Source organism: Mobula birostris, chromosome X (genome assembly GCF_030028105.1).
Source record: "Mobula birostris isolate sMobBir1 chromosome X, sMobBir1.hap1, whole genome shotgun sequence".
Classification (NCBI taxonomy): Eukaryota; Metazoa; Chordata; class Chondrichthyes; order Myliobatiformes; family Myliobatidae; genus Mobula; species Mobula birostris.
Genome location: NC_092402.1, coordinates 52,120,163 through 52,138,373, shown reverse-complemented (window position 1 = coordinate 52,138,373; position 18,211 = coordinate 52,120,163). Strand labels below are relative to the sequence as shown.

Sequence of the window (18,211 nt, the reverse complement as noted above, 5' to 3'; positions counted from 1 at the left end):
TCCAGCCACGAATCCTGACAAACAAGAGAAAATCTGCAGATGCTGCATATCCAAGCAACACACACAAAATGCTGGAGGAACTCAGCAGGCCAGGCAGCATTTAGTCTGTTGGCCAAAAAACTTAATTTTGGTTTCATCAAACCATAGAATTTTCCAGCTGACTTCACATGCCTTCTGGCAAACTCCAGCCGAGATTTCATGTGAGTTTTTTTCAACAGTGGCTTTCTCTTTACCACTCTCCTATAAAGCTGCGACTGGTGAAACACCCAGACAACAGTTGGTGTATGCGCAGTGTCTCCCATCTCACAAGTCTCCTGGTGGACTCCCTCACTCGTCCCATTATTGCACTGTCACTCAGTTTCTGATGATGGCCTGCTCTAGGCAGATTTACAGCAGTGCCATATTCTTTCCATTTCTTGATGATTGACAACTGTACTGCTAGGAAATCTTCTTGTATTCATCTCCTGACTTGTGCTTTCCAACAACGTTTTCGCGGAGTTGCTTGGAGTGTTCTTTCATCTTTGTGATGTAGTTTTTGCCAGGATACTGACTCACCAGCAGTTGGACCTTCCAGATACAGGTGTATTTTTACTACAATCAATTAAAACACCTTGACTACACACAGTGATCTCCATTTAACTAACTATGTGACTTCTAAAATCATTTGGCTGCACCAGTGATTATTTGGTGTGTCATATTAAAGGGGGTGAATGCTTATGCAATCAATTATTGTGTTTTATATTTGTAATTAATTTAGATCACTTTGTTGAGATCTGTTTTCACTTTGTCTTTTTTTTTGTTGATCAGTGTCAAAAAAGCCAAATTAAATCCACTATGATTCAGTATTGTAAAACAATAAAACATGAAAACTTCCAAGGGGGGTGAATACTTTTTATAGGCACTGTATATCTGAAGAAACTTTTGGTATCCACTTTAATATTATTGGCTACCTTACCTTCTTATTCCATCTTTTCCCTCTTTATGATATTTTTAGCTGCCTTCTGTTGGTTTTTAAAAGCTTCCCAATCCTCTGACTTCCCACTAATTACTGATTTGCTCATATGATCTGTCTTTGGTTTTGACTTCCCTTAGCCACAATTGTGTCAATCTGCCTTTAGGATACTTCTTCTTCTTTGGGATGTATCTACCCTGTGCCTTCTGAGTTCATTCCAGAAACTTCAGCCGTTGCTGTTCTGCCGTCATCCCTGCTAGTGTCCTCTTCCAATCCATTTTGTCCAGCTCCTGTCTCATGACTCTGTAATTCCCTTTACTCCACTGTAATACTAATACATCTGACTGTAGCTTCTCCCAAATTGCAGGGTGATTCTATCATATTATGACCACTGGCCCCGAAGGGTACCTTTACCCTAAGCTCTCCAATCAATTCCGATTCATTGTACAACATCCAATCCAGGATAGTTGATTCCCTAAGTGAGCTCAACCATGAGCTGCTCTAAAAAGCCATCTTCTACGTGTTTTACAAATACCCCTCTCAGTATCCAGCACCAATGTACTTGCATATTGAAATCCCCCATGACTATTGTAACATTGCCCCTTTTACATATTACATGCCTTTTCTATCTCCTGTTCTAATTTGTATCCCACAATCTAGCTACTGTTCAGAGGCCTAGATATAACTCCCTTCAGGGTCTTTTTACCCTTGCAGTTTCTTAGCTCTACCCAAAATGATTCTACACCTTCTGATCCCATGTCCTCTCTTTCTAAGAATATGATTTCATTTTTTACCAGCAGAGCCATCCCACGCCCTCTGCTTACCTGCCTCTTCACCCACAGACAACCCCTTAGGAGAATGCACCCCCTCCACCCTGTGAGTGGCACTCACCCCCGTAGTGGGTCCACAACCACAGCATGAGGCTCATCGATCATCCCTGAGATCAGCGTCTTGCGGTTTTCGCCATGGATCTGAGCCACCTCGATGACATCTCGCCCAGAATCCGTCCAGTAGATGTTCTCCGCTACCCAGTCGACGGCAATGCCTCGGGGCATCTTCAGCCCAGGAATCTGGGGAGGAATGAGGGAGAGGGGGTGAGAATGAGAGTGCAGGGGAATACAAGAGCCAAAAGGGGATGGTCAGAATGAAGGGAGAGAGAGGGGAAAAAGAGGTGGTGGGGGAAGCAGAACATGGTGGGGGAGGGTGAGAAGGCAGATGTGTGGAAGTCCAGTGAAGTGAAAGAGAGGGAAGAGGAAATTAAGGGAGAGGGAATGGAGAAGGAAGGAAGGAATAAAAGAGAGGGAAGGAGATGCAGGGAATGAAAGAGGCAAGAAGAACAAGGAAGTTGACCAGAGAGAAGGACTGTGGTGCTAAAGTTAAGTGCCATCAAGTGCTCTCACCTGTCGGCCTCCATCAGGAGGCTGAGGTTGGAGGGTAGTGCTTTTCACCCACTTCTCCCCATCTCTCTAGCTCCCCTCCACCAGGAGAATGAGGCTGGTGGAAGCCCCCCCCCGCTTACTCGCACTCTCTTTCACATTCTCCCTCCTTCCATCTTCCCCCTCCCTCTACCAGGAGACTGTCAGGGGATCCTGTCCTTCCCCACTCCCCCTTTCTTCTTCCCCTCTCCCCCTTTTTTTTTTAGCCTACCCATTGACTCCCCTGTTTTACCCCTTTTCCCTCATCCTCTCTCTCCTCCGCCAGGAGACAAGGGTCAGAGGGAAGCTCCCTCCACACTCACATTGAGGTCTACCACGCCAGTGTCCAGCTGTCTACGGTTGCGGTTAGAAGAAGTAGTGGCGGACAGATCCCGATATGAGATCTTGCCCGTGTGCCAGTTGGTCCAGTAGATGACGTTAGCCTTGACGTGGGCATCCATGGCGTCTATCCGCACTGACTCGTCGCCCTGAAACGCCTGCTCGTAGGCTGAGTTGGGGTTGAATGGGTACAGGCTGCGGATCTCGTTGTCATCTGCAATGTACAGGATCTGCTGTTCCGAGCCTAGGGGGAGCATCAGTAAATTGGTTATTATTGTGGGAGGGAGCGAAGAGTGAGTGATGGAGTGTGTGTGAGAGAAGGAGGGATGGAGTGAGGGGGAGAGAAGTGGAGTGCAAGATTGGGAAGGAAGGATAGTGAGGGAGGAATGGCAGACAGTGATAGAAAGAGATGGAGTGATGACAGAGTGTAAAAGAGTGAAAGGCAATCAGTAGAGTGTGAGAAAGAGGGAGGGAGTGCTTGGGACAATATGGGAGTGCAGGTGTGTGTGTGAGAGAGAGAGAGAGAGAGAAAATACACAGGGCACATAATGATGTTTAACAGGCTTGTGAGTGGAGGAATCAGACTAATTGGTTTATTAAAGGAGATTTGTTTTGTTTACACAGAGTGGCGAGTACCTGGAATGTGCTGCTGAAGGAAGAGGTGGAATCAGATACGATAGGGGTGTTTCAGAGGCATTTAAAACGACATATTAGAGCAGGGATTCCCAACTACATTTTATGCAATGGAGCCCAAGTTGGCAACCCCTGCATTAGAGGGGAGCATCTCAGCTGCTAGAGAAGGTGTACTGCATGTTTAGCTTCATGAGGCGAGGTAGTGAATATATGAGTTGGTATGTTATATTGCAACTTCATGAAACACTGGTTGGACCGCACTGGGAGTATTGTCTCCTCACTACAGGTGCGAGTTGCATTGCGGAGAGTGCAGAGGAAATTCACCAGGATGCTACCTGGATTGGAGGATTTTAGTTACAGAGAGAGATTGGACAGCCTGGGTTTGTTTTCCCTGGTTATAAAGTCATAGAGTATTACAGCACAGAACAAGGCCCTTTAGCCTATCTAGTCAATGTCAGGCTCATTTTCTGCCATGTCCCATCTACCTACTCTCAGACCCTATCCATCCATGTACTTCCCTTAAATGTTACAATTGAACCTGCTTCTATCACTTCCACTGGCAGCTTGTTCCACACTCACTCCACCCTCTGAGTGAAGATGTTCCCCAGATTTCTTTTAAATATTTCATCCATCTCACCTTAAACCAAAAAGCCGGCAAGCATTCACCCTTCATAATACCTCTATAAAATCTCCATTCCTTTTCCTGTGCTCAAGGGAATAATGTCTTAACCTATTCAACCTTTCCCTATAACACAGGTCCTGAAGTCCCGGCACCATCCTTGTAAATTTTCTCTGCACTCTTTCAAACTTATCCCTGTAGGTAGGTGGCTAGAACTGCACACAATACTCCAAATTAGGCCTTGCCAATGTCTTACCCAATTTCAACAGAACATGGTATATCAAAAAAACACTCTTGTAAATATCTAGAAATTTATGGTGGAGAGCATTCTGACTGGTTGCATCACTGTCTGGTAAAGAGAGTCCAATGAACAGGATCACAAGAGGCAGCGGAGGGTTAGAGACACAGTCAGCTCCATCACAGACACAACCCTTCCCACTACTGAGGACATGTTCAAGAGGTGGTGCCTCAAGAAGGTGGCTTCCATCACTGAAGACCCTCACCATCCGGAACATGCCCTCTTCTCATTACTACCATCAGGGAGGATGTACAGGAGCCTGAAGACCCACACTCAACGATTCAGGAACAGCTTCTTCCCCTCTGCCATCAGATTTCCGAACGGTCCACAAACCCAAGAACATTAACTTCACTGTTCCTGTTTTTTTTGTAACTTATACTAATCTTTGTGTCTTGAACTGTGCTGCTGCCAGAAAAAAAAAATCATAACGTACAGTATGTCAGGATAGTAAACCCAATCCTCATTCTGAAGGAGGCTGAGAGGATACCTAACAGAGGTTTCTAAGGTTATGAGAGGCATAGCTAGAGTAGACAAACAATATCTTTCTCCCAAACCTGAGTGATATCAGAAACAAGAGGAGGTGAGAGGGAGGAGGTTCAAAGGGGACCTGAGGAGTAAGTTTCCCCACATGGAGAATGGGTGATATCTGGAAGTTACAGCCAGAGGAGGGAGTGGAATCAGACACTGGTTGTGTTTGATGGGCATTCAGATGGAGACTTAAGCAGGCAGGGGGGTAGAGGGACAAGTGTAACTGGTGTAGGTGGGCATGGTTTTGGTGGGCTGAAATGCCTATTTTTGTGCTGTCCTATGCTATCGTGAGTAGTTTTGGGCCCTGTATCTAAGGAAGGATGTGCTGGCCTGGAGAGGTTCCAGAGGACGTTCTCAAGAACGAACCCGAGAATGAAAGATTTGATGTATGAGGAGCGGCTGATGGACGGCCTGTGTGCAAATGGGACAAAAGGCCCGTTTCTGTGATGGGTGACTCTTCTCCCTCCCTGACTAAACAGAGATGTTATGTCGAGAAGGAAACCTCTTGAGATGATGCTCAAAAATTGTATATAACTTTCATAAAGCCAACCAGAAATGGTCACAAGTTAACCCATTGATCCTGTTAATAGTTAATAATACTTTATGCCAAGGGTATGTTTCTGTGCTGCCCCTCTCTGGGACTGTGTATTGCAATGATGGAATAACCTTGCACCTTATTGTTTACCTGCACTTCACTTTCTCTGTACCTGTGACACTTTATTCTGCATTGTTGTTTTACTTTGTTCTACCTCAATGCATTGTGTAATGATCTGATCTGTATGAGCAATATGCAAGACAAGTGTTTCACTCTATCTCAGTAGGCGTGACAATAATAAACCTGTTCCAATTCTCTTGGTGAATGGAGAGGAAAGGTGAGGATGAAGGAGAGGGAGGAGGTTACCTTCTGCCTTACAGGTGTGGTTGTGTCCCTTCAGGTAGTTCTTCGAACAAGTGCACATGTAGGAGCCCTTGGTATTGTTGCAGTACTGGGAACACACTCCAAACTGCAGGCACTCATTGTTATCTTGAGGAGTGAATTCGAACCACAAAAGGAAAGAAAGGAGACTGAGGTCAGTAGCGCCAAGGTCATCCACCTCCCGACCTGCAGTGGGAGGCCCTAACGTGAACACAATTTTGCTCAATTAACCAGCCCACAATCTCCCACCGAGACCCCTGCCCCACAGTGTCCCCAACACTGCCACACACAAACATGGTCAAAGATGCTTTTCTTTTAGGAGGGAGCGCCACATTGCGGGTGGGGTGATGAAGAGGAAACACTGTGGGAGGGGCGGTGAGCAGAGAGTGCTGTAGGAGGGGTTGCCACACTGTGGAAGGGGCAGAGGAGGAAGTGCCACACTGCAGGAGAGGTGGTAACCATACAACATAGGAGAATTGGGCCATTCAGCCTATTGAGTCTGTACCCCCATTCCATCATGGTTGATTTATTATCCCTCTCAACCCCATTCTCCTGCTTTTTCCCTGTAAATTTTGATGTCCTTACTAATGAAGAATCTATCAACCTTTGCTTTAAATATAACCACAGTTGTCTGTAGCAACGAATTCAACAGATACACCACCTTCTGGCTAAAGAAATTCCTCATCTCTGTTCTAAAGGGATGCCCTTTTATTCTGCTGCTATGCCCTCTGGTCCTAGAATCCCCTACTATTGGAAATATCCTCTCCATGTTCACTTTATCTAGATGTTTCAATATTTGATAGTTTTTAATGAGATCACCCCTCATCCTCCTACACTCCGGTGAGTACAGGCCCAGAATCATCTAATGCCTTTCATTCCCAGGATATTTTCACAAACCTCCTCTGGACCCTCTCAATGCCAACTCATCCTTTCTTAAATAATGGACCCAAAACTGCTCACAATACTCCAAGTGTGGTCTGACCAATGCCTTAAAAGTCTCAACATTAAATCCTTGCCTTTATATCCTCGTCCTCACAAAATGAATGCTAACATTGCATTTGCCTTCCTTACCACCGACGCAACCTGCAAGTTAACTCACAAGTCCTTTTGCAACTCCACTTTCTGAATATTCTCTCAGCTTAACAAATAGTCCATGCTTTTATTCCTTCTATCAAAGTGCATGACCGTACACTTCCAGATCACTGTATTCCATCTGCCACTTCTTTAGCCACTTTACTCATCTAAGTCCTTCTTCAGACTCCCTGCTTCCTCAACACCACCTGTCCTTCCACTTATCTTCGTATCACCCACAAACTTGGCCAAAAAGCCATCAATTCATTGATATACATTCAGCAGCCACACTATTAGTGTAAATGATAGAGACCACACGAATGGATCATCCGGTTCCTCTCCTGTACCTAATAAAGTGGCCTCTGAGTGTATGTTCATGGTCCTCGGCTGCACTTGGAAGAACATGATAAAATGCCCATCACTTCAAGGTTCAATGTGTTGTGTGTTCAAAGATGCTCCTCTGCACACCACTGTTGTAACTTGTGGTTTTTTGAGTTACTGTTGCTTTCTTGTCAACTTGAACCAGTCTGACTATTCTCCTAACTTCTCTGATTAACGAGGCATTTTCACCCACAGAACTGCCGCTTACTGGATGTTTTTCGTGTATCATACCATCCTCTGTAACCACTACAGCTGTTGTGCATGAAAATCCCAAGAGATCAGCAGTTTCCAAGATACTCACACCACCCTGCCTGACAGCAACTATCATTCCACGGTCAAAATCACTTAAGATCACATTTCTTCCCCATTCTGATGTTTCGTCTTAACAACAACTGAATCTCTTGACCATACTTGCATGCTTTTATGCACTGAGTTGCTGCCACACGATTGGCTGATTAAATATTTGTATTAATGAGGTGTACCTAATAAAATGGCCAGAGTATATACCGTGAAAAGCATTCCCAACACCGACCCCTGCAGAATATGACTAGTCATCCACAGCCAACCAGAAAAGGCCCCCTTTATTCCCACTCTTTGCTAGTCTCTTTCCTGTAATACTCTGTGCTCTTTTCTTGTTAAGCAGCCTCATGAGTGGCATCTTGTCAAAGATGATCTGAAAATCCAAGTAAGCAACATCCACTGACTCTCCTTTGTCAATTCTGCCGGTTATTTCCTCAAAGAATTCCAATGGACATTTTATCATGTTCTTCCAAGTACTCCAAAACCTCACGCTTAATAATGGATTCCAACATCTTGTCGACCACTGAAGTCATATTAACTACTGGCCTATAATTGCTTGTCTTTTGCTTCTCTCCCTTCTTGAAGAGTGGAGTGACATTTGCAATTTTCCGGTCTTCCAGAACCATTTCAGAAACTGTGATTCTTGAAATATCATTACTAATGCCTCCACTATCTCTTCAGCTACTTCCTTCAGAACCCTGAGGTGTAGTCATCTGATGGTTTGGGTGACTTTTCTACCTTCAGACTTTACAGATTCCCAAGCACCTTCTCCTTAGTAATAGCAACCACACTCACCTCTGGCCCCTGACACTCTTTGTCAGAGGGAGCACCATGCTGTGGTTAAGGGTGGTGAGGAGAGAGCATCACACTGTGAGAAGGAGTATTGCGTGATGGGAGGGAGTGCTGTGCTGCACGGGAGGTGAGGAGGGAGTGCCACACTATAGGAGAGGAGGTGAGGAAGGTGTACCGAACTGTGGGAGGTATGGTAAGGAGGGGGCACGGTGGGATGGGCGATGGGGAGGGTGTGGGGTGGGGATTGAGCGAGTGTCACGCTGTGAAAGGACATATTGTGCTGCAGTAGGGGCGGTGAGGAGGGATCGCTGTGGGAGGATAGCTGCAATCACTGTAGGAGTTTGTTCGTGTTCTGGGCTTGTCCTGTGTGCTGTTGTCACTGATGGCAGCGCATATTGGTGACATTCCCCAGCCAGCTCCCAAAGGAAATAAACTTCATTCATGCTTTTAAAAAAGCAGAATATTCAAAGGAAGAAACAGAAACTCAATATTCCTAACAGTTGCAATGAATAGTATCTTTAAAGAAAAGCACAAACAAATTAAAAAAGGAGAATCTCCTGTGTCAATAGATAAACGTTCTTGTCAATTGCTGGTCACCAAAACTGTTAGGTTGAGAACCCAGATGGCCGTGAGTGGCTACCACCCATACTAACGCATCATTATTGACATATCCCTGCCACTATGTGCAGTTCACGTCTGCTATGTCCATTAATATCCTGGGGCCATCCCTTAACACGGTAACAACAGAGGGGACCACACGAGATTCTGCTGATGTTGGAAATTCAAGAGCTGCAAGGTAAAGTTGCAGCGATTGGATTGTGCGTAGTGCGAGCAAGATTTGAAAACGCAAACAAATTCAGTTGGAAACCACTGGATTGTGAGCAGTGGGAGTGAGATCTGAAAACAAAACGTTAACGTGTTCAGTCAGGACATTTTGCGTGCCACAGATCGCAAGGAACTTTTGGATTGCAAGTAGTGGGATTGAGATTTGAAAAACAGTGAAAGGGTTCAGCCAGGACATTCTGTGTACCACAGATCGCAAGGAGCTGTTGGATTGTTCATAGCAGGAGTGAGATCTGAAAAAAGTGAAAGGGTTCAGTTGGGATATTCTGTGTGCCACAGATTGCTGGTGCCATCGCCAGTAAACTGGGCTCTGAAAACTCGCACTCATTCCTCAACATTCTTTATTTTACTTACACACAAGGAGAACAGTGTGGCCCCGTCACCACACCGTTCTGAAGTCTGAACACAGAAAGGTGATTGTTAGCAGTTACAGATATTGACCATTTGGCAAACTGTGTATATTTAAAATCTTTACTTGCAAGATCAATTGTCATTCACAATAGCAATCTTGCCTGGACGTTATTTTTAACCCTTGCCTTGCTGCAGCTTTCAAACTAGGAGCCGTTGGATTGTACATAGCGTGAATCATATTTGAAAAAAGCAAGCAGGGACAGCTGAGTAGCAGAGACAGCGAGGAGCCATTGGATTGTGCCTAGCAGGAGTGAGATTTGAAATAGAAGCAAGTGGGGTCAGTCGGACATTCAATGTGCCAGGCTGCTAGTGCCATCAACAATTAACTGGACTCTGCATTTGTTCCTCAACATAACTTTTACTTGAGCACAAGGAGAACAGCATGACCCCTGTCACCCACACTGTTCTGAATTCTGAACATAAAAATATCAATTTTATATAAAATGATGAGCAGTTGTTATGGATATTGACCATCTGGCAAACTGTATTTGTTTAAACCCTTTATTTGCAAGATCAATCACCATTCACAATACCATCCTTGCCCGAACATTATTTTTAACCCTTGCTTTGCTGCAGCTTCCAAACTAGGAGCCATTGAATTGTACACAGAGGAAACAAGATTTGAAAGAAGCTAACAACGGGGACAGTCGGAGCATTTTGCAAAGCAGGGATTGCCAGGAGCCTTTAGGATGTGCGCATCAAGAATGAGATTTGAAAAAAGCGCATGTGTTCAGCTGGGACATTTTGTGCACCACAGATCACTGGGAGATGTTGGATTGTACGTAGCACAAGCAAGATTTGAAAAAAAAAGCAAGCAGGTTCAGTCGAGACATTCTGCGCACCACAGATTGCTACTGCCATTGCTGATTAACAGGAATCTGAAAACCTGCGCTCATTCTCAACATACTTTATTTTACTTGTGCACAACAGCATGGCCCCTCTCACCACACTGTTTTAAATTCTGAACAGAGAAATGTCGTTTTTATATAGAATTGATGAGCAGTTATGGATATTGACCATTTGGTAAACTTTTTTTTTTAATTCCTTACCTGCAAGATCAATCACCCATCACAATACCATCCTTGCCTGGATGTTATTTTTAACCCTTGCCTTGATGCAACTTCCAAACTAGGAGCCTTTGGATTGTGCATAGCAGGAGTGAGATTTGAATAAAGTGAATGGTTTCAGTCGGGACATTCTATGCACTACAGATACCTAGGAGCCTTTGGATTGTGCATAGCAGGGGCGAGATTTGAAAAAAGCCAGTGGGTTCAGTTGGAACATTCTGCATGCCTGAGATTGCTAGTGCCGTCGCTGATAAACTGGACTCTGAAAACTTGCACTCATTCCTCAACATACTTTATTTTACTTGCGCACAAGAAGAACAGTGTAGCCCCTGTCACCACACTCCAAAGTTTGGATTGTGCATAGTGGGAGTGTGATTTGCAAAAAAGCCATTGGAATGTACATAGCGGGAGTGAGATTTGTAACAAAGCAAATAGGTTCAGTTGGGATATTCTGTGTGCCACAGATTGCTGGTGCCATCGCCAGTAAACTGGACTCTGAAAACTCACACTCATTCCTCAACATTCTTTATTTTACTTACACACAAGGAGAACAGTGTGGCCCCGTCACCACACTGTTCTGAAGTCTGAACACAGAAAGGTGATTGTTAGCAGTTACAGATATTGACCATTTGGCAAACTGTGTATATTTAAAATCTTTACTTGCAAGATCAATTGTCATTCACAATACCATCCTTACCAGGACGATATTTTTAACCCTTGCCTTGCTGCAGCTTCCAAACTAAGAGCCATTGGATTGTGCATAGCAGGAATGAAATTTGAAAAAAGCAAGCGGGGAGAGCTGAGACATTTTGCGCACCAGAGATTGCTAGGAGACATTGGATTGTGCGCATCAAGAATGAGATTTGAAAAAAAATGAACGGGTTCAGATGGGACATTTTGCGCCCACAGATTGCTAGGAGCTGTTGGATTTGCATAGTGGGAGTGAGATTTGAAAATCTCTGGACATTCTGCACACCACAGATTGCTAGTATTGTCGTCAATTAACTGGATTCTGAAAATTTCCTCTCATTTCTCAACATTTTTTATTTTATTTGTGCACAAGGAGAACAGCATGGCCCCTGTCACTCACACTGTTCACGACAGAAAACTGCTTTTTTTTTTACAGAAATGATGAGCAGTTACAGATATTGACAATTTGCTAAATGTGTATGTTTAAATTACTTACTTTCAAGATCAATTGTCATTCACAATACCACCCTTGCTCGAACATTATCTTTAACCCTTGCCTTGGTGCAGCTTCCAAACTAGGAGCCATTGGATTGTACATAGCACGAGCGAGATTTGAAAATAAAATTAACAGGCTCAGTCTACACATTCTGCACACAAATTGCTTGGACACACTGGATTGCGCACAGCAGGAGCAAAATTTGTAAAAAGGCAAACAGGATAAGCCAGGACATTCTGCGCGCCACAGATCATGAGGAAACACAGCAAAATTTGAAATTTTGAAAAAGGCGAGCATAGGTAGTCAGTTCATTTTGCGCAACACATATCAAGAGGAAACATTCGATTGTGCGTATTGGGAGCGAGATTTGAAATAAAGCGAGCGTGGTCAATCTGCACATGAGCAGCTGTTGGATTGTGCATAGCAGGGGTGAGATTTGAAGTAAAGTGAATGGGTTCAGTTGAGTCATTCTGCGCGCCTGAGATTGCTAGTGCCATCGCTGATAAACTGGACGCCGAAAACTCACATTCACTTATCGACATACTTTAAATAAAGTGAGCGGGGTCACTCAGACATTTTACACGGCAGAGATTGCTAGGAGCTGTTGAATTTTGCATTGAGGGAGCGAGATTTGTAACAACGTGAGCAGGGTCAGTCAGGACATTCTAGACACCAGAGATTGCTAGAAGCCATTATAATGTGCATATCAAGAATGAGATTTGGGGAAAAAAGTGAACAGGTTCAGCCAGGACATTCTGTGCTCCACAGATCATGAGGCGCTGTTGGATTGTGCATAGCAGCAGCGAGATTTGGAAGAAAGCGAACGGATTCAGTCAGGACATCTGTGTGCAATAGATTGCTAGTGCCATCACCGATCACAAACTGGACTCCAAAAAATCTGCACTCATTCCTCAACCACACTTTAATTTACTTGTGCACAAGGAGAACAGCATGGCCCCTGTCACCACACTGTTCTGAATTCTGAACAGAAAAATGCCATTTTTATACAGAATTGACAAGCAGTTACGGATATTGACCATCTGACAAACCGTATCTTAAAACCTTTACTTGCGAGATGAGTCACCATTCACAATACCATCCTTGCCTGGATGTTATTTTTAACCTTTGCTTTGCTGCAACTTCCAAACTAGGAGCCTTTGCATAGCAGGAGTGAGATTTGAAAAAAAAGCAAGCTGGGCAGTTGAGATATTTTGCGCATCAAAGATCGCTAGGAGACACTGGATTGTGTGTAGCAGGAGTGTGATTTGAAAAAAAGCAAAGGCAGTTAGGACTTTCTGTGCACCACAGATCTCCAGGAGCTGCTAGATTGTACGTAGCGGGAGCAAGATTTGAAAAAGAGAACGGGTTCAGTCGGGACATTCTGAACACCGCAGATTGCAAGAAGTTCAACTGTGTGTAGCGGGAGTGAGATTTGAAAAAAATAGTGAACAGGTTCAATTAGGATATTCTGCACACAACAGACCGTAAGGAAACATTCAATTGTGCATCGCAGGAGCGAGCTTTGAAAAATACTGAGTGGCATCAGTCGGGATATTTTGCAGGCTGCAAATCACAAGCAAGATTTGAAAAACGTGAGCGGGGTTAAGGAATTACAGCTGGAGCTACAGGAATGCCAGATCATATGGGAGGCTGAAGGGTTGATTGACAAGCAATACTGAGAGGTAGTTACACCTTAAGTGCATGACACAGGTAACTGGGTATCCGCCCAGAGGGGGGAAAAGTAGATAGACAGCCAGTGCCAGGTGCCCCTGTGGCCATTCCCCTGAATAACAAGTACACTGCTTTGGATACTGTTGGGTGGGGGTGACCGAGCTGAGGAAAGCCACAGTGGTCAGGTTGCTGGCACTGAGTCTGGCTCTATGACTCAGAAGGGAAGCAGGGACAAAGAAGCAAGCCCCAGTGACAGGGATTGACTGGGTAGGGGAACGGACAGGAGGGTCTGTGGATGAGAACCAAATTCCTGGATGGTACTTAGCCTCACAGGTGCCAGGATCAGGGACATCTCAGATGGAGTCTGTCGCATTCTTAAGTGGGAGGGTGAGCAGCCAGAGGTCGTGGCCCATGTCAGTACCAATGACATGGGTAAGAAGGGTGAGGAGGTCCTGCAAAGTGAGTTCAGGGATGTAAGTGCTAAATTAAAGGACAGGACCTCCAGGGTTGTAATCTCAGTGTTTCTACCCATGCCACGTGCTAGTAAGGCCAGAAATAGGAAGATCATATAGTTTAACATGTAGCTAAGGAGATGGTGTAGGAGGGAGGGCTTCAGATGTTTGGATCACTGGGGTCTCTCCTAGGGAAGGTGGGGGGAACTAATATCCTAATATTCTAACACACAGTTACGAAGAAAAAAGGTTGTGATAGGTGGTAATTTTTAACTTTCCACATACTGACTTGGATCTTGTGATCATAATGTCATTAGTTTCAGGGTTATTATGGAAAAGGATACATCTGGTCCTTGGGATGAGATTCTAAATCAAAAAGGATCTGGCAAATATGGATTGGGACAGTTTGTTTTCTGACAAAGGTGTGCTTGGCAAGTGGGAGGCCTTCAAAAGCGTAACTTTGAGAGTACAGAGTTTGTATGTTCCCGTCAGAATATAAGGCAAGGATAACAAGTTTAGGGAACCTTGGTTTTGAGAAATATTGAGGCACTGGTTAGAAGAAGGAAAAGGAGATACATAGCAGGTATAGTCAGGTAGGAACAAACAAGGTACTTGAAGAGTATAAGAAGCACAATAGAATAGTGAAGAGGGAAATCAAGAGAGCTAAAAAGGCAACAGGTTGCTCTAGCAGACAAGATGAAGGAGAATCCCAAGGGCTTCTACAGATATATTAAAAGCAGAAGGATAGCAAGGGACAAAATTGGTTCTCTTGGAGATCAGAGCAGTAATTGATGCGTAAAGCTGAAAGAGATGGACACAGAGTCTATACAAGTGAGGAAAAAAAAGTGAAGTCATGGGTCATATACAGATTACAGCGGAGGAGGTGCTTGCTGTCTTGAGGAAAACTAGGGTGAATGAATCCCCAGGGCATGACAAGTTGTTCCCTCACACTTTTTGGGAGACTAGTACAGAAATTGCGGGGGGACCTAGCAAAGGTATTTAAAATGTCCTTAGCCATAGGTCAGGTGCTGGAGGATTGGAGGATAGCTAATGTTGTTCCGTTGTTTAAGAAAGGCTCTAAGAATAAGCCAGGAAATGATAGGCCACTGAGCCTGACATCAGCTGTGGGAAGGTATTCTAAGGGACTGGACATATAAGCATAGGGAAGGTTTTTAGGTTTTCTCCAAAGGAACTGCTGTATTTAATGAAGATTTTTATACATCCCAGTTATAGCTCTTTTTACAGTATTAGGGGCTTTTCTGGGGTACGTCCACTTTCCCAGTAGAGCTCTTACCAGAGGACAGCTGACTGGGAGCTAAGGTGACAATGGAGCCAGACCTGCCCCCCTGCCACAGCCAGAATTAAATAGAAGCCAGCACTAACCAACAAGGCAATACCTTGTCTGGCTGATGGTGATAGCAAGGAGAACTCTCTCAGCCAGCTCCTCTCTGGGACATTGCCCTCACATACTCTGGCCCCTGGAATAACTTCAGAGGGAAAGAGATGGTTGCCTACCTCCTTGCCAATTGTGGATATACCAAGAGGGGGTCATCAGATTTCTGTATGGTCCATGAACCCATGAACACTACAGTGTTAAAAGAAGTATCATCCCACTCCCTTTTCTGCTAGGGCCCCGTTTCCTGTTCCCTTTAAACCCACCAGGACCATATTTCCCACTCCCTTTAAACCCCTGGGACTCTGTTTCCTACTCCCTTTAAACCCACCGGGACCCCATTTCCCACTCCCTTTAAACCCACCAGGACCCCATTTCCCATTCCCTTTAAAATACCAGGGTCCCATTTCCTGTTCCCTTTAAACCAACTGGGGTCCTGTTTCCCCCTCCCTTTAAACCCATTGGTGCCCCATTTCGCTCTCCCTTTGAATCCACCAGGATCCTCTTTCCCAATCCCTTTAAACCCACCAGGACCCCGTTTCCCGCTCCCTTTAAAACCACCAGGAATCCGTATTCCGCTCCCTTTACACTCACCAGCTCTCTCCCCAAGCTTCCTTGACACCGCCCCTCCTCCAGCACGTTGCTCCCTCTTCGCTGCCCCTCCCACTCTCTCCACCCAGAGACACCCACCTTCACATTGGCGCTGATCGTGGTTGTAATTAAAGCCAGGCCGACAGACGCAGTATGATGTCCTCTTGTTCTCCTTGCACTCTGCGTTGTCCCCGCAGATCCCCTTGTTCACCCTGCACTGTGGACCTGCGCTCCAGAGGGACAGAAGACAGCTCCTTTTAGAAGGATCAGCCAGCCTCCAAAGACATGCGACCATGAAGGAGACACGTCAGTGACACTACTAATAAATTTGACATGCTATCGAAGACTCTGATACTCTTGCGGATGTTCAGTGGAGCGAATTCTGACAGGTTACATCATAGCCTGGTATGAACACTCCAATGCAAAAATATAAGAAACAGGAGCCAGGAGTAGGCCACTTGGCCCGTCAAACCTGTTGCAACATTCAGTAAGATCACGGCTCATCTGGGGTAGCCTCTACTGCTCCCCTGGGCAGAGAATTCCATAGATTCACTACTCTTTGGGAAATACAATTTCTTTTCGTCTCCATCCTAAATTTATTCCTCTGAATCTTGAGGCTATGGCCCCCAGTTCTAGTCTCACTCACCAATGGAAACAACTTTCCTGCCTCTACCTTATCTATCCATTTCATAATTGTATACGTTTCTTTAAGATCCCCTCTCATTCTTCTGAAGTCCAGTGTGTATATTCCTGGGTGACTCAATCTCTCCTCATGGCTAGCACCCCTCATTTCTGGAATCACCCTGATGAAGCTCCTCTGCACAAGATACGGGGTCCTTGTGTAAATGTAGTGTCTCCGATGCTCTGCTGCCTGTAATGCTGATGTAAGTAAGTTTTTCATTATACCTGTGCACACAGGGACTTGTGTATGTGATAGTAAACTCCACTTTGACTTGGGTATGTATGCCTATGACTACAAATTGAACTTTCCAAGACTTTCTAGCTCTCCATTCTTCCCATATGGCTCAAGTCCACAAGTCCTCTTCCAAATCCTTGAATTCTCCTAATTATCAGACATTCACCCACCTCAGCATAAGTTCAATCCCGAATCATTGTGGCAAGGAGTTTATAAACCGTTGGAGGAGACCCTACCCTGTTGCTACACGTCTTGAATCTCCAGTCCCTATTAAATCTCTTCATTCTCACCTTACACCTGTGCCCTCTAAGCTCCACTATCCTAAGGAAAAAGACTAATCGTTCATCTTATTTGCTCCCCTAATGGTTTTATAAACCTCTATCAGGTCACCCCACAGAGTTCTTGCTCCAGTAAACAATCCCAGCCTATCCAGTCTCTCATGAAAGACATAGGTAGTAGTGTGAATCCCTCTGCTCCAACACCTCCCACAGTGCTCCTGCTTCACCTCTCTTCCCAAAGCGCTCATACCTTGCCAACCATCCCACAGTACTCCTTCCTTGCTGCCCCTCTAACAGTGTGGCACTCTCTCACCTCTCCTCCCACAGCACAGTGTCACTCTCCTCTCTACTCCTGCCAGTATGGTACTCCCTCCTCACCAACAGCTCCCACAACACTCCCTCCTCCACTGCCCCTCCCACAGTGCGGAGCCGACTCCCACTTGCCCTGTCCCCGCACGGCACCTACTCTTGGAGCACTCTTGCTCGTCACTTCCTCCGTCGCCGCAGTCCTCCCAGTTGTTGCAGACGAGCCGCTGACTGATACACTTGCCATTGGAACAGGTGAACTGCCCCTTCTCACAGGCCCTGGGCTTGCTGGTCGGTTTCTCTGCAGCCGGGGAAGAAACAGAGGCGGATCTTTGTAAATGCAGAAATCCAGGATTACCTGTTCCTCTGTGTGGGGACAAGAGGCCGAATCTCTGGTGCAAAAGCATTGTTAAACATTCAGTATGCCCCATCTAACTGCCTCGCTGATGCTCTCAAACCCGCATCAATAAATGCTCAGGTACAGATATGTACACATACAAATGCTCGGACAGAGGCATATACTCAGGCCAAAATGGTCTCCCCTCCATGGACTCTGTCTACACTTCTCACTGTCTCGGTAAAGCAGCCAGAATAATCAAAGACCCCACCGGACATTCTCTCCTCTCTCCCCTCCAATTGGGCAGAAGATACAAAAGCCTGAAAGCACACACCACCAGGCTCTAGGAGAGCTTCTATCCCACCAAAAGACTATTGAATGGTTCCCTAGTATGATAAGATGGTCTCCTGACCTCACAGTCTACCTTGCTGTGACCCTTACACCTTATTGTCTGCCCGCTCTGCACTTTCTCTGTAACTGTTATGCTTTATTCTGCATTCTGTTATTGTTTTACCT

The 18,211-nt window shown here is 45.2% G+C and overlaps 1 protein-coding gene across 1 annotated transcript in view; it reads right to left on the bottom strand.

Moving 5' to 3' along the window:
* The window catches only part of LOC140191511 (low-density lipoprotein receptor-related protein 1-like), a 293,778-nt gene that overhangs the window by 29,772 nt on the left and 245,795 nt on the right, over positions 1-18,211 (bottom strand). The window contains exons 74-78 of the mRNA XM_072248962.1: positions 17,519-17,659; positions 15,958-16,083; positions 5,686-5,808; positions 2,691-2,950; positions 1,844-2,022 (exon numbers count right to left, since the gene is read on the bottom strand). Of these exons, the coding sequence (XP_072105063.1) occupies positions 1,844-2,022; positions 2,691-2,950; positions 5,686-5,808; positions 15,958-16,083; positions 17,519-17,659 (829 nt within the window). The remainder of the gene's footprint in view (positions 1-1,843; positions 2,023-2,690; positions 2,951-5,685; positions 5,809-15,957; positions 16,084-17,518; positions 17,660-18,211) is intronic.